Consider the following 22,142-nt stretch of genomic DNA (forward strand, 5'->3'; position numbering starts at 1 on the left):
TGTTCAGGATAATACTTGCAAAGGCGAACGATGTACGGCTAGCAGACGGCAACTTCTAACTTCTAAAGCTTGATTATCAGTATTCAAATTACCAGTCCGATTTCTGTACTATTGCGTCCTCTACGCTAGAGATATAGTAGACATTCATCGCGTCAACGTAATTCCGTACGCGCGATCCCCTAACCCCAAACACTTCACGTCGGTTTCCTTTCGTGCCGCGAATACACCATGCGTTTGCGTTTTCATTTAATCCTCGACTAATACTTTGCGACATAAATATTCACGGCGTGGCGGGTAGTCATCATAATCGTGCAGTTCATTTACATGTTATTACGTGTGATGTGCTAACGTGGACTTACTGTTGTGTCCTCATTTGAGCAATCTCAATTTGGTTCAATTTCTTTATGTACAAAATATTTACCACCAACGTGCGACTGACAAATAGTAAGCGGGTCTGCAGCGTATAGACGCCACGTGTTTTAAAGAGATTTCGCGCATTGCCAGTCCTTTAAAGAGGTACAGCGAGCTGCAAAATTCCATGGTGACATTATGACAGGAATTCAATCATAAAGTCGCCATGTACTTTTAACGCATAATTTTTCTTTCAAATACATTTAACGTACCTTTAATTATATACCTATTATTATTTTTCGGATATGTCACTTGTAAAAAAAGTGGATCTACAGGTCAAGAACGGAAACCGATACCAATAGGTGTTGAAAACTGATCGCACAGTAATCATTATTTAGGGATATTGATAAGGCGGGAATCGGCCCTGAGCAAAGAAAAAACGATTCATACTTAAAAGGGAGTCCCAGATTATTTATGCATGATCCCAGTAAGTTCGACAACGCGAGCGGAGGGATTATTTTGCTACACTAGAAGTTAACACTCAGCCAAATATGCAGGTATTTAAAATATTTAAATACCTTAACTTACAAAACCGAGGCTCAAATGGGCCTATGAGCGTACGCCACGAACACTGGATGGAGCTTTGAATAGAGCGTAACGCTTATGCGGGGCGAGGACAGCCCAGCCCACTGAAATGTAAAGGCCATGTATTCCCATCGGTTGCGGGAGCTCCGTCAAGGGGAATTCTCCGGCCATCCAATGTCACAAGACCTCTAAGCCGTAACAGCTGTGGATGATCAGAGAGCACGCGTATACTGGTTCCTTTGAGTCCCCGACTCGTTCGAGCTAGATAAGGAATGGCATCAAAGTTCTGTGAAGATTAGTCCCAAGACTCCCAAGCGTCGCAGAACAGGTTAATTACAGTCGAGCTCGCTTGGTTGAGGACCGGGACCGCTAGCTCTGTTTAAGGAAATATCATCTGGAGTTCCGTTCATACCATAACGTTGATTTTAGGGCGTTTGCGACTGTCTACTCCTCTATAATTTACATACCGGAGAATGTTTTATTTATATTTGACTAAGAGAACTCTTCTTTCACATCTTTATTTTATTATCTTCAAGCTTGTTTTTTTGACTGGGTGCCGAATTTATTTATTTAGGTAAATATTTCGTTTTGACAATACAGTTAATGGAGTCTCCTAGTAAGTATAATATACCTGTGACAGGAGATCCCGCTCTTACATATTATTTGCAGATTATCCTGATTTACTGTATGAAATTATTAATAACTTTTCGAACTTCTTGCGAAATTGCTTTACCGTGACCCATATTGAATATGAAAACTTGGTAAATAATACGAAATTAAGAAAATTTGTCTTTTTATAGCCTAAGTGACATTTCCAAAATATCAAACAATTCTTTTTTCAAACAAAAAATATTTTTAAATTGATTCTAAAAGCACAAATTACTTCATTGACGAACTATTTTGCACCGATTAGTGTGAAACGAACCTTTTTTGCTTGTGCGACGTCAAAATAAAAATGATTAATTCTCTTGCTATGTACAATATCGGCCCGATATTAAATATATAAGGAAAAACTATCTTTGTCAACATTGTCACCAATGCTAAGTATATTTTTGAAAGATTAACATTCCAGCGATAATTAAAGATTAAAAAAAAAAAAGAATGTCGCTCTGCAAGTGACTAGACGAACTCTTTTGCATTTGGGCTCGTATAACAATTTATAAACTAATTCCCTACATCTTATAAGAAGAATAATTACAAGAACAAATCCCACCAGCATACAAAATAATTAATAAATAATAATAAATAAATCTTTATTGATCAAAACATACATGGTACATATGCAGTTGGAGCCCTGGAGACTGCGTTAGTTTACACTGTGTTGCAGCCCCAGTGTTTGCCCGTATTATATAATCAGTTAGAATTATAAAGAACCATTAGACTTAACTTAACTTGTAACATAAAATATTTAATATATAATTTAGGTACAAACAATAATATAGCGGGAAGGCTATTCAAAAACTTGCATGCATGTGTGTGTGTGTGTGTGTGTGTGTGTGTGTGTGTGTGTGTGTGTGTGTGTGTGTGTGTGTGTGTGTGTGTGTGTGTGTGTGTGTGTGTGTGTGTGTGCGCGCGTGTGTGCGTGTGTGTGTGTGTGTACTAATCCTTACATCCAAATAATCCCTGGCTTAATAGTTTCTCAGTCTCATCCATAATTCATAGAACACAACCATGTCCAAATAGTCTTTTTAAACGCATGATTAGATAATGTTTTTATAGTTTTATGTTCCATTTTTATTTTATTATATATTAATGGGGCGCTATAATTGATGTTTCTTCTGGCAAATTTAGTTTTGCATTTCGGAATAGGACAGCGCTCAATACGCTTGTGGCATGTCGATAGCGTTGGGGCTACTTTGTGGTGATATCTTTTTAGGCATTGCATGATGTATAATTTGCGAACTGTGGGAACCATAGTCATGATCCTTTCATATTTCTGATATTATGGCGAATAATTTACTTACATGTTTTGGAGGTTCAGTTCTTCCCTTGCTCAATATAAAAAAAAATATGGACGAAATGCCAGCTCAGAATCTCCTTCGGTTATTTTCTTCGTCTAAATAACGTGACCTATATCCGCTCTCTGACTAGTTTTATATCAGAGTGCATTATACGCGGAGTCTGTTCCCACGCACTGCCTCAGTTGTGTTTACGTTATACGTTGCTTTATTGTGCGAAAATTGCTGTAAACTGTTGAGTATTAACCATTCATGTGTTTACGTCATTCTCTTCTGGCTTTGCTGGGTCAATACTAAATAATCTTGTTTTTGTACATTACGGCCAGTCCGATCGAATACCTAATATGCTCCTACGATATGTCACCTACTTATTGTTTTTAAGTAGTACTAGCATACAATAGCTTGTTTAGTACAATTGTAATGTTTTAACTTAAATAAATAATTAACTTACTTTCGTTTCTGGTTTTCATTTACATACTTGTAAGGTATTTAATGAAAATAATTCTTTTCCTTCAAGAATCAGTCAAAAGCTAGGTGTCAAAATCAGTATAAAATGACAACAATTTTATAACAGACACTTACCACGCCCTCATCTAATTCCCGTCTTCCCCGGGGTTATCCTTGACGGGATACAGGGTTTTTTTAGTGATGTTAACAAACCTTTGACGCGCCTTGGATTCGCGCGGCGCACATAAACGAAGACCTATGGTTATGGTATTTAAACACATTCAGAACAGGAAAATTCTCAAAATTCCTATACGGGGCGAATAACGGCTGCTGAAATTAAAATATGCTTCTCGTTTCGGTTGATTTCCGCGATGCCTTTCACCGCTCTACGTGTGTTAAAAACGACGCAAGGTAACGAAGCTCTGTTTAAAGCAAAATGTTAATGTTTTTCATTACAGGATGTTGTAGTCTCTCATCGTGTTACGTTATTGTACTTAATTAAAGTTAAGTTGCTATGTAAAGGCTAATGATAAGCCTTCAGTTCAGCTCACGACTGAGCTTTGAAAATATCGTTACATAAATCATCATCATACATTTCGTAACTCATTAATAGTAAAAATCCTGGCTTAATTATAGCAAACATAATAATGTCGTTATAAGAAGAAATCATCGTACTGAACCTGTTAACGCGACGCGTAAACGCTTCGCATCAAAGGTACGCAAAAACGTACCTTATTCATACCATAAAAAAGTTTTATTATGATCAGCCCCTTATTCTATTTTATTTCGTCTTATGTAGAAGTGGAATATTTCTCTAGCTAGACTACGAAGCGCCAATCTAAAATAGCTAGGCGTGAATACCCGCCGCTATAAACCAAATTGTGTGGCTCAGCAAGTCGTGCGGTAATTCCATTGAACATTGGGTAACGCATTGCTTGTTGCGGACTTGTTCTTTATCAGTTTTAACTCCGATTAGATATATGTACACTCAAGTAAATAAGATAACATCGTTTTGACGTAACATGTCAATGGTGTCTTCTGAACAAATGTTTACCTACTAAAAGTGCACATCCTTGAGTGTTTCCTGTCTATACATTCTACTATTTAACTATTTGTCCATTCTACTGCTTCTACGAGTTACTTCACATAAAATTCATTACTCTCAAATTGGTCATATTCATAGAATCTTGTATTGCGTCTGAACTCTCTCTCTCTAACTTTAATATCTCTCTCTAGATACATATAAAAAAACGCTGCGTGTGCTACGGCGTAGCGCGTAGCAGCATTTTTCATATTTGAAACTAAAGTCCCTCTTAGACCCGCCCGTGACGCGGGTGTTTCGTGACACATAATTTATCTAAATAAATATGAGTGTAGATCTGTTGAATTATCTTAGTAAGCGTTTTTTTTTTACAGTGCTCACGAACAGCGTTTGAATCTAAAATCGGTACAAACACGGCAAGCTTATAAAAGAAAACTTTTAATAATCTGCAAATATTCTTTCAATGCGTACCAACTCCCGGACTTCTGAACCGGATATAGGTATTGGATCGGGTGTTTACCCTCCTAATGCGAAAAAGTGCTAGGATGAAACACAGGTTCAATTTTTCCAATCAAACTGTTTCAATGGTTCCTTATTGCGATCGACTTGTTCATACACGACTCCATTTCAAAAAACTCTTTCGAGACACCGATTTCTTCTAGTTACACGTCTGTGAGTTGTGTTGTTTCTAATATTTGAAAGTGTATGAAAGAGTAAATAACCTATCTGTCATGCAAATTCGAATATTATGAACTCTCCTGTCTCCACACATTTATTGCTGTCTTTACATTAAATTGTAACGTTTGTAACCTTAATAGTCTCTATAGTTTAGCAATTTACATATATACCTACAGGGTGGAAAAAATTAATGGGCCCTGGAGGGAAAATGCCTTTAAACCTTAACTTAGCTCATTTTACTCGAAGGAAACATTCTTTTATTTAAAAAAAAAAACACAACTGCATTTAAAGATTTTTTTTAATTCGCTTAGTCTCGCCCGGGAATCGAAGCGACTAAAAAAAAACTATTTTATTCCACTAGTCGATACAGTTCATGTTAATGTTAAAATTTCTCCTTGAAACATTAGGCCTTACAATCGCCTATCGTACGAAATATCCATAAAATCCAATTATAAGTCGGTTCGATTCCCGGGCGAGACAGCGAAATAAAATAAAACTTTTAAAGCAGTTATGTTTCTTTTTAAAAATAAAAGAATGTTTCCTTTAAGTAAAATGAGCTAACTTAAGGTTTTAAGACTTTTAAGGTACTTTCCCTCCAGGGCCCATACATTTTTTCCACACTGTATAGTAGTGTGACTACTTAAAAACCAATCAAAAAATATTTCTTAAAATGATTTCATTTGTTCTCTAGTTTAATAGTCTCTCCTGCGATTCCTTCATTTACTAGTGGAGTTGAGTTGCTTAGAGCGCTGATGTTCACCGCCGTATTTAGAACTCATTTGTTTTGGGCTGAATTTTACAAACTGTTTCGGCCTAAGTGGGTTTCTCTCTGCCCCTCCCATTCATAGTCGCTGACTTCAGTTACTGCTCTTCCTTTTTTCGCAGCTAAACATGATAAGCCTTCTCAGTTGGCCGGGTTTTAAAAGCCGTATAGTACAAGTACATATAAAACGCTATTGATGCTGCATGCCGCTCTCGCACTTGTAACAATAGCGGTGAGGTTATCGCGCGACGTCCGATAGCGACTATCGCAGTAATCTCATTAGTTTGGTGAATCACGCGCAGAACCGACTTATCGGACTTATCAACCGGAATGTACACTCTGCGTCAGATTAATAACTTAAAAGATCCAATAAACCAATATTTAGTAAATATTAGAAGCCTGCTTAATTCATGATTTAATAATACATTTTAACACGGACGCAGAGTTTATGATAATGGGTCTATCTGGCAGTGCGAGAGGCGCCAAACTAATGTGACGCGTCGTGTGTTTATAATCCATCGATTTTTTACGGATACCATCATCATATCTGAGTTCTTACAAACATAAATCCATTCCGACGTTAGACTTTGGTTAGTAAATTCCAGAGGTATAAGCGTGAATCAGCATTAAAAATACAATAGAACTCTGGGAATCTCTAAGAAATCTGGCGGTGAATAAGTTAATGACCTACTTCCGCATTTATTTAACTGACATACCAGTTCTAAGGACCCACATTAGAGTACTTGATGTGTCACAATTTATATTGACTGATTCGGACTATTAATTAAATCGCAATGACTACTTTGGGTCCAGGTTATCCTGATGTTCTGTGATGAACAATGATATTTAACAACAACCTATCTTAAAATATAAGATCTTTAACCCGACTCAGGTTGTTTCCACCAGCATAGGCTGCTAAAATTAAACCCCTTAGGCGGGTAAGAACAGGCGCACGAGGAAAATTAGAGGAAAGAAAAGATAAGTTTCTTAATACACTACATATTGATTGAAATTTTTATCTGTGCAACCGTTTCGCTATCAGCTTAAACTTAATAAAGTTTAGTAGGTATACTAAAGCCTTAAAATAGGCTTTGCTTCGCCGCAGAACTTCAGATACCAAACAACTGTTGCTCTTTTTAAGTGAAATACCTATACTTAAATTAAAAGCAAAGTTACCAAACGTAGAAAGTTTCGAATTGACAATACGCAATACGTAACCTAACACAAAGCGACCGTGAACTAAGTTTCAGGGACTTAGAAGCTGTTTGTTTGACAAATTGGCAAAATAAATTATCAATATAAATCAGCTTGTTCCTACTTTGGTGAATTTATCAGTACTTACCTACTCAATCAATGACTGTTTTGATTTGAGCCTACGACTTGGGATTTTGTGAGCACACACCACACTGATAACATGACTATGAATAAAGGCTGTTTTATATGATAAGATTTGTTGTACTGAATGCCTCCTCTGTGTTGAATCTTGTGGGTCGGAGGTTACACGCAATAATTGATAGCATCGTCTATTAGTGGAATTCAGACCTGCTTACTGAGCTGTATTAGATTTCATTTCAAAAATGTAATAATGAAAATGTGCTAGTGTTCAATGGCTTTTACATACGTTGTTCCGACATGGCTTAGGCTCCTTTCGCCAGCTCCTGTATTTGGCATGTTGCCAGGCAACGTTTGCAACCAAATTTAATGCTAAATTGAGCCTCAAAAGCACTAGTTGACTCGTGGAATTTCAGTACATTTAGCGTAATGAGTGTTATGACTGGATATCGAATGCTTGCCAAAGGTCGCACCGTTTTAATGTGCAAATGTGTGTTTTAATGCCAATATGTGCAATTGCTGTTCACTGAACATTAAACACCCATACTGCAAAAACCATAAACAGAATGATCGCAAACAGCGTAAAGCCTATGTTATACGTGTTAATTTTAGTTATTATGCTCGATAGTAGTAGAATGGGCTGCTGCTAAACAATAGCATGCTTACGTGCTAGGAGCGGATTGTACTGCACCACGCAACTGCTTATCATTATACATGACGTCGCCAACGGTCATCCCATAAAGAACAGTTTTACTTTACTTTCTACAATATATTAAGATGGTTTGGTGCATGCAGCTAGCTAGAATATAATAGATTTTTATTTGTATTAATGGTACATCGACATATTAATAAATTGTTTACAATTAGCAATAATTTATATCGTTGGAACACCGGAAATGATAAAAATACTTTTGTAAACCTTAACATTATTTTATTAAAAAATGTTGAAAATTTTTGAGCGGTTGAAACGCTCATAATTTTTGGCGCGAATTCGACAGAGCGTGATGACGTCACACGTTGGGCGGCCCAACTGACGTTTGCTACTAATGACACTAATCTGTCGAACGCGTGACGTCACGTGGCGTTTCGAGCGTTTCGCTCACTAGCTTTTCGCGGGCAAATTTTTGTACTTTTTATTTATAATTTTAAGTAATTAAATGGTAATTTAAAAACGGAAATGCATTTGTAACATGATATAACGGTAACAAACATCCGAATAAAACATATTTCGTTCAAATATAAACTTCATGCATGAGGCTAATTAGAATAAAATTCATGATACATTTCTATGAGAGTCAATACATTTCTATTTGTAATACTCTTAATACTCTTTTTAACATGTTTAACTCATGCTTTTGGTATACTTAAGGCGTCACTAGATTTAACGTTATGTTGCTTTCGATTTAAGTATATTTTTAATAATGTCAAGATTGTCAAGTTATCAGTAAACATCACATATTCCAATAGTTGTGTAAAATCAGATAATTATTTTATTCCAACCATCAATTAAACATGTCATCTTAAAGCGCTTTTAATTACGCTTGTTATTAAAACCAATAAACTATGCACTGGCAGAAAACTGGTTCGTAATATTTGATATGGCTCAATGCCAATTTTTATATCAGATCTCCTACCACCCAAGTCGTAGTAGTTATTTGCTGGGCTGAAATATAAAAGTCCGTACCAAACCCCATTTGCATTAAAAAAACTTTTGAGCTCGATGAGTAATTAACTTCTTTTATCGCGTTTTCATCGTATGCACGAGAACGGACCAGCGGGCATCATGTTTTCAGGCGAACTAGTAAAAAAGCCATACGATCAGTTATGATTGCAAATATTACGCGATTGACCGTTTCCGACACGTTGTCAATCGGGGTTACTTGATTGTCTGATTGAACAGTAAGTTTGACAGGCGCCATTGAAGCAATCGATTGATCGTTTCAATTTAACGTCATTATTTCTTATTGTTGTTTCATTTTTGTAGAATATGGCACTAATTTTATTTTCAATTGTATCTTTATGGACATTTACTTTTTCATTTACATTTAGCGAAATTTCATAAATGATTACTATTTTAACATACGTGACAATCATAATCGTCTGACATTCGCAATTGATCCACTCGAAATCCGTCGCAACAACATTGGAAAGCGCACTGACTGAACTTTCGGTTTGCCCAAATCATCCAGGTTCATTTAGTGATTGGAACACCCCGGTCTTTTCTATGCTACATAATACTTTTGTACATAAACTTGCTGACCCAATTTCAACTTTTAACGCACTGTAAGAGTACAGGTTTTCAATGGAAAAACAAAATTGATTAGTACCCTGCACGTTGTTAATGAATGTTTAATGAAGCTTCAGAATTGAAAGTGATTTCTGAAGGCGGATTTTAATACATCTTAATTAACAAAATACTTTTACTTGATTAATTATACGCTATTTATTATACACGTTATTTATGTTTGATTTTAGGTCAGGCTTTTTATAAATTAGATCATTCAAAGAAAATTACAAAATATGTACGCATTACAATAATAAACCAAGGTTTCCTTCTGTCTTTGGCAAAGAGTGCAGACGGATTTTGTTATGATAATTGTTAAGCTTTTAGCCCTTTAACCGCCACATGCGCAGTCATATATGTCAGTTATAATATTCAACTCTATTGACAGCTATCAAAGTTCAAATTTAAACAAAAAATGTTATATGACATGCAGTAAGGGGTTCAAAAGGCTTGTATACAAGATTTTATATTGTCGAATTTAAACTATTTATTTATTTTATATTGTTTAGCTCTCTCAATGTCTCTTAAAATAATCAAATATATAAAGTTTAATTAGACCAACTTACCGATTTTCAATTGAGCTTAAATTAGCATACCCAACGTTTACAATGTGTTGTTATGGCATCATCAACCTGATCTCATAATGTAAGCCAAAAGTGGTCAACTGGTCATAGAGCCTTTCAAACAAGGCTACTTCATTGAGTTTGGACTCGGTGTATTAGAACCTTGGAAAAGTTACAGTCTGAAAACCTGCATGAAACATAAAGCTATTGTTTAAACTTTTCCGTGAGTAAGGTAAACTATAAGATGTACAGCGTTTTATTTAAAATACGTGTTTGTTGGCAGGTGGAAGAGATACGGGAGATGATAGACAAGATTCAAGCAAACGTGGAGGAGGTGAAGAAGAAGCACAGCGCCATCCTATCAGCACCGCAATCAGATGAAAGTACGTATACAACTTACTTATATGAAATTATCAGTATGGACTTGGTATATTTACGCAAACTACAACCAAAAGAAAAAAAACAATATGCAAATACTGCAAAGGGTACTTTTCAGAGTGGCCTTTGAGTTAAGCGCTTCGACAATCGATGAAACTTATTATAATATAAACAGAGTAAACGTCGGTAAAACCTCTTTGGATAAACCATGAACCACGCACAGTACGAACGAACTGATCAACTTTAAAGTAGGTACCTAATTCAAAGCTGGTGGCAGAGTGACTGTCAAACCGTTAAACTTTTCATACATGTCCAACCGTCTCTAAATGGAACGTGTTCTATTTCTTCTAGTCTTAGACTATTTGCGAGATATCTGTGTTTCATATACATTGCGCGTCGAGAAATTTGAAGATATTATTTGTAATGGTTTTGCTTTCACGCGAGAAAATACATCTCTAACAAATCCTTTAGAATCTATTTTTATCAGAACTTCTTACAAAATTGTGTCACTATAATATTTCTGTTCTGTTGATTGATGCATCATGGATATTAATAAAAAAAAAAACAGTGGCATTCCGGGAGTGCCGTCAGAAGTGAACAGAAGTGAAAACTTGAACAATTACGTTTGTATTTTTTGAATCGTCAGGAAATATTTTATTGTACAGGAAATAGTTTTAAATGAAGTGTTTTTTTATTATTATTATAAACTACTACTACCATATACAAAGGTGTCGGATACGGTAAGTGTCGCGAGTTCAATGGTTTTTTCCCATCTCTAAAACTCGATAACACGAGAACCCGAGAACGAGAACCCAAGAACACGATATACCGAGAACCAACTGTTGGGAATTTGACGGAATCGTGACGTCCGTGATATTCGAAAACAAAGTCGTATGTGACTGTAAACTTCCTATTATGATATATGACTATTTGCCATTCACCGTAGAATTTGAGTAGCGAATGTTCTTTGACATTTAAAATATTGAATATACTAGATAAACAAAAGACTATTGGAAGAGATCCCTCATAGGGATAAGTTCGCCTTTGTACATCTTATTATTTGTACCATGTAATTTTTAATGTGTATATTTGTACAATAAAGAGTTTACTACTACTACTACTACTACTACTACTACTATTTTTTATTTATTTATACCACGTCGGTGGCAATCAAGCATACGGCCCGCCTGATGGTAAGCAGTTACCGTAGCCTATGGACGCCTGCAACACCGGAGATATTACACGCGCGTTGCCGACCCTTTAAAAACCTGTACACTCCTTTTTTGAAGAACCCCATACGGTAGCTTCTCGGGAAAACCTCGGCGGGAGCTCATTCCACAGCCGAAGCGTACGCGGGAGGAAATTCCTCTTAAACCGCACAGTACGCGACCATTTAGGTGCTAGGGTGTGAGGATGAACACCCTGCCGATGGCGAGCGGTGCGGTGATAGAAAGCGGCCGTTGGCATCATGTCAAACAATTCTTCAGAGCACAGCCCATTGTACAAGCGGTAGAACACACACAAGGAGGCGAAGTCTACTATGAACTCTACTAATAAAGTACTAGAAATAAAGCAATTTTACTAACGTACATACCCATTATTCTTTATGTATTTGGACAGAATTTATTTGAATTTGACATTTGACAGTAGCCTTACCGTATTTAGGTTAATAAGGTCTACTGTATTACAAGCAAATGTCAGCCTTCGTGAATTAAGTTAACTGAATTAAAATAAGGTTAACTGGAAGAGATCCCTCAAAGGGATAAGTTCGCCTTTGTACATCTTATTATTTGTACCATGTAATTTTTAATATGTATTTTTGTACAATAAAGAGTTTACTACTACTACTACTAAGTATTGTAATCTTAGTCCGATAATGAAGCTTATTTTAGACTATGAACTCTAAGTACTAGAAACAAAGTAGATAGTGTCGGTTACCGTCACAGTGTCGCGAGTTCAATGTTTTTTTCCCATACGCGCCTAAAGAAGTTATCACTTCAAAAAGCTTAAGGTAATAAAACTGATGAATTTAATGAACATAAATTTAGAAAATCGGTTTTCTGTATAACAACATACATAAGACGAATGGAGAAACTCCTACTGTTTAGGAAGTCGATAAAATAAAAGTAGCTTATTTACCTAAAAAAAATTTTTTTTTAACCTATGACCGTTGCAACAGATACCAATCCTTCATTAAACACTTCAAAACAGCTTCCTGCGCTCAAGTTTGGGTTTTTTAGTATGTAGTACAAATATTTCAAATAGCTTAAAGTAGGTATAGTAATAGAATAGTTAATTTACGATAAAGCACATCACAGTTGAGTTTCAGAAAAGAATAGATACATTTTTATGTACATACAGAGAGAAAACTCATTATACTCGGGTTTTCTGTTGACGCGACGTCACGATGTAGGTAGCCTAAGTTAGTTGATCGGGATAGATTGAAATTTGAATGTCGAAGTTGGTGGCATTTGCAGTTGCGGGGGCGTTCGTATGTCTGCCGCCGTGGGAGGACGTGGGAGTTTGCGGGATCGTGCCATTCCATGGAATACTTCGCTAGACTCCATTAACTGTCCTTGTTGATCAGTTTGGAGGACGAGACGAGACTTCGAAACTGAATTAATGGCAGCGGTGAATTAACACAGTGCTTAACTAAATAAATAAATATTATAGTTTTTTTTTTTTCACAAATCGACCTAGTCCCCAAGTAAGCTCAATAAGGCTTCTGTTGTGGGTACTAGACGACTGTATTTACATAGAGTAACTTATACTAGAGCGGTTCTGTCATAGTAAATTTTGTAACCCCAGTAAATTCACTGCCATCTGTCGACACACTTTAAAACTAAAAATGAAGATTTATAAAAATACGATAGAATGTATTTAAATATAGATAAATGATTTTTTTTATTTGCATTAATTATTTTTATGATTTTGACCCATGTTCTTTCACTGATATGCGTTAAAATTTTTAAATAACAAACGAAACCGTCAACGCCATCTATACGACTGTAGGCCAAAACTAGTAGCGCCCTCTGAACGAGAATCAAATTTTCTTAATTTTCGAGGTACGTTTTTTCCTTAGACTGTATCCATCTATTACGGAGTTATATCTATCTTTGGTATTTATAATACATAGATATATGAAATATGTTAGAATATGTTTATTATGTTTGATACCATGCTGCATGAATTAGACACTCAATGACAGTCTTCTTTAAATTTGAACAAATATTTTGTTTTACAAGTCCTTTTTTAACAAATAACAGTGTGCTATGTTATTTAGTAAGTAGCTTGAACGAAATGTACCTAACTTAAAACGTTCACAACATTTCATAATTAAATTTTAATGAAATATGTAGATGGTATCATGCAACGTAAGAGTTCGTGTAACGCTACTATAATTACATATGCTAATGCCTCTATTAAAAAACTACGGCGATAAATCTACGTAAGGTCAGCCGACAAAGATATACACTATTGCAGACCACTGACACTAATTGTAAGTGAAATATACATGCCAAGATTTTGTGGCTATCACGTCAACACGACGGCTAGTAAACGAGATCTGTTAGCTGTTATGGGAAAAGGAAATGTTGTCTGGTTGTGTCTGGGAATTTGATGTCACAACAGGAATCGAAGCAGCCACAAATTAGTTTCAATTTCAATTATTCCAACGACACTTCACTTGACACCTTTTAATGTTTCGTCGCGTTTTCTCACTTAGGTAACTATAGTTGTGATAGTTTACTTATACAGAATAATATCTACTTGGTCTTGGCCTGCCTGCTTATTATGCTGTGACTAAGTTTTCTGATTAATACTAGACAATTTGGAAGAGTATTATATAAATATAAATAAAATAAATAAATATTATAGGACCTTATTACACGAATTGACTAAGCCCCACGGTAAGGCTTGTGTTGTGGGTACTCAGACAACAATATATATATAATAAGTATATAAATACTTAAATACATAGAAAACACCCAAGACTCAGGAACAATCCGTGCCCATCACACAAATAAAGTGCCATCGGCTTCATAGGCTGGGTCACTACCCACTAGGCCAGAACGGTCGTCGGTCGTATATTAAACATATATACGAGAAGAAGGCGGAGGCGGCGTCTCGGCGTCGGAGCTGGCGAAGGCAGCTCACCGATGACGCATCGCTGACTCAAACCACATGCCGATTACCGAATCAAACTAAATAAAACGGCCATTGATGCTCTACGAGTACGCTCCGTCCCGTAGCACATTAGCGCATGTTGCGTGCTGTGTACCTAAATGTGTGTTTATATAGCAACTAATTCCCATAGATTTCCATATTACAATGAGCTTTTGGCGTCGGCCGGCAGTATTCGTTAATCGCACTCCCATACAAACTTTACTCCCCATTTTACAAATACATACACAAAATTCTTTATTGTCAGGTAACAAATGATCCATTTTTTATTATTAGTACATTAGCTGATTTATAAAAATCTTAAAACTTAGATCCTAAATTTTACTCCTTTGGGGAATACTTCTAGGGTAAAATAAAAAGTATCGTATTTATATGTTAAACCGTAACTGGGTTAATTGCGTGACCATTTTTATCCACATCCGTATATTCGTTGTGGTGCCCTCTAACTTGTTCTTATAATATTAATATTTAGTATAAAATCACTCGATTTACTATAAGCTTGAATAAACTTGGTAACGTCCAGCAAAAAAACGTCAGCCACAATATTAATTTACGCATAACTCACGTTCTATTGTGTAGATAAAAATAGATATCTAAATCTTGCCCGGGTTCCATATGAATAAAACATCCTTTATGATATCCTTGTCTTTTAAAAACTACCTTTATGATATCCCTGATGTGATATCCCTTGGCACATTTTACGAATAAGTGTACCTAATAAGTCCTAATCTAATTTTGTTGGTTATATATACGAATTCGCCCGTTTTACGGTTGACGAAAAACTTAGTCAAATTTAACGCTGTTGTATTTGTATTTGTACTCGTTTTATGACGAATGAGTGAAGGTTTTGTTGGGTTGGGGCTGATTCTGATGCAAGATTAGCTGGAATTAACGAAAGCCCCGCGGCGCGGTGAGGGCGATCGCCCCACGCCCTTGCGCCCACCTCTCCTTGTTAAGGGCCTTTATTCTCATGGTTACCAACGCGAACCAACCTAAGCGTATCCATGAGTACTTACCAGGTATGCGAAATAGGAAATTATAATTAAACTGGTTACCCTGAGACTAATGCTCGGTTAGTGGTTCTGGTTCTAAGTAAGTTCGTAACGCACTGGCAATGATTACCCACCTGCCTATGAGTTTTCTCACCTAAAGTACGAGTTAGTAGGCAATAACTTTGACTTTCGCACATAAATTTGACGCATCGCTCGGAAGTTTCAAAGTTATTCAGTATTACATGTAGTAGGTGATTTAAGTTTAACTGTTTGTAATTTAATTGCAACAAAAAACATAAAGTTAGAAGCCTTTCGCACATTGTTTGCGGCTGCTTAATCTTACTTGTGTTGTGACTACACTTCATCAACTCCCCTAAAACCACCGCAGTTGCTATTAATGATGTCAGAGGAGTGGTCAGTGTCCAACAAATGATTGAATTTCAAAATCTTGAAGAAAAAAATGACAAATTATTTCTGGCTTGCTCGACTGACATGTATTACGCTACTGACCTTAATAATCGATGGTCAGTTAGGAATAAAAAAACAATGTTATTCCACATGTTAGGATATATTAATGAAGGTGTGAGATCGTGATCTTGAAGCGCGCTTCGCGACAATAGCGCGGTCCCTCCAGCAGTGTCACGATCACCAATTGACCCGACCTAAATTGCCTCGAACAAGCCATCGTTGCCTGTCGTTATATCGAACAAGCTGACGATAACTTTTTACGCGCTTATTATAAGCGGCCTCATTCCCCGCTATGCATTTTACATATCAAACTAATATCGCTATCGGATTAACTACATGTAGGTATGTACCTACTTGCTTTCTCTTAGAGCAAAACTTTTTGACGTTCCCACAAATTCAATTTACATAAAATATAATAGGTATTGAATTTTTATTTCTAAGTGGGATTCATGCCACCCTCTTAAGCTTACTAATGAATGGACTTTAATAGCACGCCATCGTATATTCTTGGTATTAGGTTACATTATACCTATATATCTAATGAGCCTGAAAGTACAGAATAATAGTTATTATTAAACGAATATCGTCCACTATTCTATTAATAACGCAGTTGGGTGCGTGGGAGGGTGGATATTTATTTCCATGTATAAAAGGGCGATAAATATCTCGTGATATTTGACAGTTCTTGTTGTTATACAATTACTTACAGCTATTAATTACTAAGTTGCTGATTTTGTTTTCAATTCTGAAATATTTGTTTTCGCTACAAGTCATTACAATCTTTCAATCCTGATTTCGTGACCGGTCTGGCCTGGCGACCCTGCCTATGAAGCCGATGGTCCCGGGTTCGAATCCCGGTAAGGGCATTTATTTGTGTGATATTTATTCCTGAGTCATGGCTGTTTTTCTGCATATTTTAAGTATTTATATAGTACATATATCGTTGTCCGAGTACCCACGACACAAGCCTTGAGCTTACCGTGGGGCTTAGTCAATTTGTGTAAAAAAAAACCTATACTGGGTGGCTAAAAACTAAGTGCATTCCTGTTGCCAGGGAGGTTTTATATAGTACATACATATACATATAATAATAAAATTTCTCCAAGAAACATTAGGTCTTACTCTCGTCTGTCGTACAAAATATCCATAAAATCGAATATTTAGTACTCGAGAATATTTTTAGACTTAAAATTGAAAAAATAAAGAAAAATCTTTGAATGCAGTTTTGTTTCTTTTTAAAAATAAAAGAATGTTTCCTTTAAGTAAAGTAACTTAATAGTACAATCGGATTAAGTCCTACCTCGAAATCCTTCCAAAGATATGATTTGGTATGTATGTTAATAAAAGGTCTCTTTTTCATGTCCACACTATTTGACATTTGGGGACCTCGAGGAATCGCAGCCATCTTGGAAAATGTGTACCATCCTGGAGAAATTTGCGTTTTACTCTAAATATACGTTCTCTATGAAGATATGGTGTAAGGCAACATTAAAGCTTAATAATTTCAGCAAATAAGCAAATTTCTCCAGGATGGTACACATTTTCCAAGATGGCTGCGATTCCTCGAGGTCCCCAAATGTCTAATAGTGTGGACATAAAAAAGACACCTTTAATTAACATACATACCAAATTTCATAACTTTGGAAGGATTTCGAGGTGAGACTTAATCCGATTGTACTATAAGGTTTTAAGGCACTTTCCCTCCAGGGCCCATTAATTTTTTGAACCCTAATTTTTCCTACACGTTTTATTGTCGGCGGTCTGGCAGTAAAAGGAGATCCATAAAAATCAGCAAATGTTTGGGATGATTTTCTATAAATACACAATGTACAAGAAATGTATTATTCAGAGGATTTAGGTCGTGTACCTGTTGTGATGACGTTACCGACGCCTATCAATGGCTGATCGTATTTAGTTATGCGATCGTTTACTTGGAGAGGAAATGCGATTTCCTCCGATGAAAGCGGTTGAGTTTGAGTTTAGGCAGTAATAGACACTTAATGAAATCGTGAGCCGTGTTGTGAGGGGCAGTTTTGGTGCTTTCCATTTCAAAAGGAGAAATTAAACTCGAAGTAGTCATGGCCGAATTGCAAATATAGGTAGCTGTAGATATGTTATCTATACCATTTTACGCGCCCTAGTTTTAAACATTATGTGGTGTTGTTTTTATGTTTCGAATAAATAAATCATTCGATCTTTTCATTCATTTCAATATTATCAATAGCGGAGAATTTGGCTTTTACAAATGCAAAGTAGCATTGTTTGCGGTTATATAGGCTTACAATCAAATCAACGAAAATGAATAAATAAATAATTGCATTAGGTATAATAGATATATTGTAATCTGTAGATCTCTATACTTATCGGTGATTTTCTCCTCAAAAAGTTACGGTTCTTTGTTCGGGTGTGTTTGCGTCAATCTTGAATCAGATAGGCTTTTCAAATTATAAAGCCGGCTTAGGGGTCTGCAGTGATTGAGGGTGTGGTTTCCCTCGGGACGCGGCGGAATATATATTGCGTGATGCTGGTGCGGTGCGTGAATGACTGGAAAAATCCCATTATCGTTAGCCGCCGTCCACACCTGCTCACTGAATAAATAAAAGATGGATTCACTATTAGGCCAATATGATTTACGACAGTACTTAGGTTCGTTATTCATTGGGGCTCTTAAAAATGGGGTGTCTTTAGCGTCATTATCTACAGTAGATCTAGATAGGCATGCTGCTTTAAATTCTAGTCCACTGTAAATCTTGTCACAATGACAATTTTTATGAATGCGAAATGTTATAATTTATTTTTTATTATAAATTATAATGGTTACTGGAACAAAGTACAAAGTGGCTCAAAATTCAAGTATCTAATGCAGAAAATAGAGAACTACCGTCTAGTTGCTGCCAGCTCCAATAAACTACTTTCGCGCGTTCTGAATATTGCATATTCCTAACAAGGAAACTTTTGCCTTAGCGCTACTGTTCATTTGAGACAGCAATATTGTTGATAAATTGCTTGGGAGATACTGTTACTTTTTCATTATTGTCGATTCATTTCATTTAATTTTATTTATTGCATTCCATATGTTATTACAGATGTTATCTTAAACTAAATTGTCACAACATGGACCCTGAATAGGGTATAGCAAGTTTACCTTAATAGCTAAATACTTAAAATTACCTTATAAACATATTACCTATTGCTTAATATCTAAATTCTGAGCGGTCTTACGTTAAACTCGTAAATTTAACCATAAATCCAGGATCAATTGTGGCCGTGTCGATGAGTTAAGTTAAGACATCCATATTTCCAAGAGCTGAGCGCCCGGAGTTTATCAGTCTACAGCTTTGGCGTTAATATGAGGATGAGTTAAATCTTTTATAAGCCTATAACTTCGGCCCGGAATCCACAGCCGCTGGGAGTCGGAGATGTCGTCGGTAATTTTTCTCTCATTTGCCGTTATCGGTGACGAGTTTGCCTGCCGGTGACAGCGGGATTTATCTTATTGCGGAAATAAACAGTTATCCATTTATCAGCTGTATCTAATATACTTGACACCTAAAAATGATCTAAAATGTCTTTAATATTATCTCCGTATTTATTTTTCGATTCACTTCCTTGTGGGAGTTGTGGGACTACGGCGTTTGTTAAACTGATTACCAATGTTAGACAAAGTTTGGCCCCGAGACGAAGGTTCCGACCTGCCTGGACGACGCGTAATGACTGAAGTTTCTTATCGACGAACGTGCACTAAAGCGCTCTTGTAGTTATTTGCGATTACTGGTTTGTTGCGATATTGTCAACTTGTCACCAAGTACAGTACATAAGCGGAATACGTTAAGACGCTTACGAAGTATTCAGAATCCAAATACTACTCTTAGCTCAACTTATTCATACTCAAAATGAATTTATTTTGCTAACGTACGAAACTTCTGATAAACTTTAAGCCTAACATTTCATGTCTCATTTCAGAAACAAAGAACGAATTAGAAGATCTCATGGCTGATATTAAGAAAACTGCCAACAAAGTCAGAGGAAAGTTAAAACGTAAGTTGGAGTCACACGTACAAATTTCCATTGTCAATTTCACAACTTCTCAAGCGAGAATGTACTTAACCTTGTTCCTGGGAAACTTTCAGCGAGGCTGTTTTAGTCTTGTGAGAGGTTATGGTTCCCTTTATTAATTAGTTAAATGTTTTCCTCGCGCGCTGAATTCTGTGGAAGCGTGTCATAACATAAGTGAGATTAAAATAGCTTGCGTGGAAAAGCTTGGAACCATTTCGTTAAAAGTCTGGAAATATTCCTCAACAATGCGAGGTATTATTGTTTAAATGCTATGAAATCCAATTGACCAGACTTATACCTAATTGATTTTGCCTGAAAATACATTCTCCACAGACAAAGAAACTTTCTCTACACAGAAATATATGTGCATGCAGCACTTACTTCCTTTGTGTACAACAGCGAAACCTAAAATTTAACATTCATCGCGGGCATCGCAGCGGCGTTATTGAAAACTTTTATAGTACGTTGCTCAATGTTTTCATGAACTGAATGAATCTTGACCAAATAATATTTTTTTCATCTGGTCTGTGATTCTCCCTCAACTTCGCACAAATATTGGTAGTTATTTGTATGTATATAATATAATTTTAATACTTTTACATTTACTACAATCCACAGACATAGAGCAAAACATCGAACAGGAGGAACACTCTAACAAATCATCGGCGGATCTCAGGATAAGAAAGACACAGCACTCGACTCTGTCTCGCAAATTCGTCGAAGTGATGACCGAGTACAACCGCACGCAGACGGACTACCGGGACCGCTGCAAAAACCGGATACTGCGGCAGCTGGAGATCACTGGCCGGAACACCACGGATGAGGAGCTGGAAACTATGCTGGAGCAGGACAACCCCGCCGTCTTCACGCAAGGGGTCAGTTTTTTTACTAACAACCTAGCCTAGCCTAGCTTTAAGTAACTCGGGCGACAGGCCATCCAATAGTTGACCAAGTACAACCGGACGCAGACGTACAGGGACCGCTGCAAGAACAGGATTCAGGAGGCAGCTGGGGCCTATTTCACCACGGTGACAATTGATACTGGACAGTGTCAATTTTTTATCCTTTTCTGATAAGTTTCAACGGTACTTAGCGTCAATATTTACTTGTTAGACTGCACTGTCAGATGACAAATTATGCCACTGTGGTAAAACAGGCCTCGAGGCAGATGAGAGTTCGAGATTAACATTCTCCACACATTCTCTACGTCAATTTAGGATAGGTAATGTTGAAATCACTTTTTCCAAATATGATCGCAATCGCAGTACCTTCGTCGAGATTTCCCTACTTTGTCTTTGTGCGTTTTTAGTTATTTAGATAGATTTGCTATTGTATAGATCGTCAGTTTTTCACATAGGTAACGTTATTTTTTCATTTAAGTTTTGGTCAGTTGTATTTCTCCGAGCCGTAAGGTCTAATGGACTTTGATATAAAGGGCCGTAAGCGCAAGTCACGTTCGTAAAAATAAGTGTATCGGGAAAATGTCGTTTTTCCACGTCTAAAAAAGCGACCAGCCTCATTTTTAACGTAGCTTACTCCAAATATTTAGCGCTACATAATATTGTCTTCGGTTACCGCGATAGTTACTCATCTCCGTTTTCATAGTTTTATTTCATTTAGCGCTACATTTTTATTTTTCATAATGAATGTCGTTAGATTGTAAAGTAATTCACCAGGACCATCCTTCGACGCAGGATAGTCAAATGAAACATAAATGACTAATCTTGAGCATCACATTAATTGCTTACTACGAAGTAAAATTAATGAACAAAGGCACAGAACAGAATTTGTGTGCACGTCTCGTAACGGCATTGTTGACTAGATTCCCAGTACTTTACTGCTTGCCGGCACAACAAATATCCACCGCCCGTTACTAATATTTAATGTTGCCTCGTTACAAGTGGAAATGAAACTAACGACGAAGCTCCGCGCCGCACGAAAATTCGTCCGAAAGTAGAAATCGATGAGTCAAGCCTTTAGTTAAGAGCCTCTGGGAATGTCGCCAGATCGCTACATTGTGCCCTTGAAAAATATGCGGATAAGTTGTAGGTTCGAATCCTGGC

General features: G+C 36.6%; 1 protein-coding gene across 8 annotated transcripts in view; it reads left to right on the forward strand.

Moving 5' to 3' along the window:
• Nucleotides 1–22,142, forward strand: part of LOC134742399 (syntaxin-1A) — an 88,312-nt gene that overhangs the window by 44,435 nt on the left and 21,735 nt on the right. For all 8 annotated transcript variants that reach the window (XM_063675533.1, XM_063675526.1, XM_063675531.1 and 5 more), the window contains 3 exons: nucleotides 10,287–10,386; nucleotides 19,987–20,061; nucleotides 20,698–20,954. In XM_063675533.1, coding sequence (XP_063531603.1) covers nucleotides 10,287–10,386; nucleotides 19,987–20,061; nucleotides 20,698–20,954 — 432 coding nt within the window. The remainder of the gene's footprint in view (nucleotides 1–10,286; nucleotides 10,387–19,986; nucleotides 20,062–20,697; nucleotides 20,955–22,142) is intronic.

The sequence above is a fragment of the Cydia strobilella genome, chromosome 6 (assembly GCF_947568885.1).
Source record: "Cydia strobilella chromosome 6, ilCydStro3.1, whole genome shotgun sequence".
NCBI classification, from domain to species: Eukaryota; Metazoa; Arthropoda; class Insecta; order Lepidoptera; family Tortricidae; genus Cydia; species Cydia strobilella.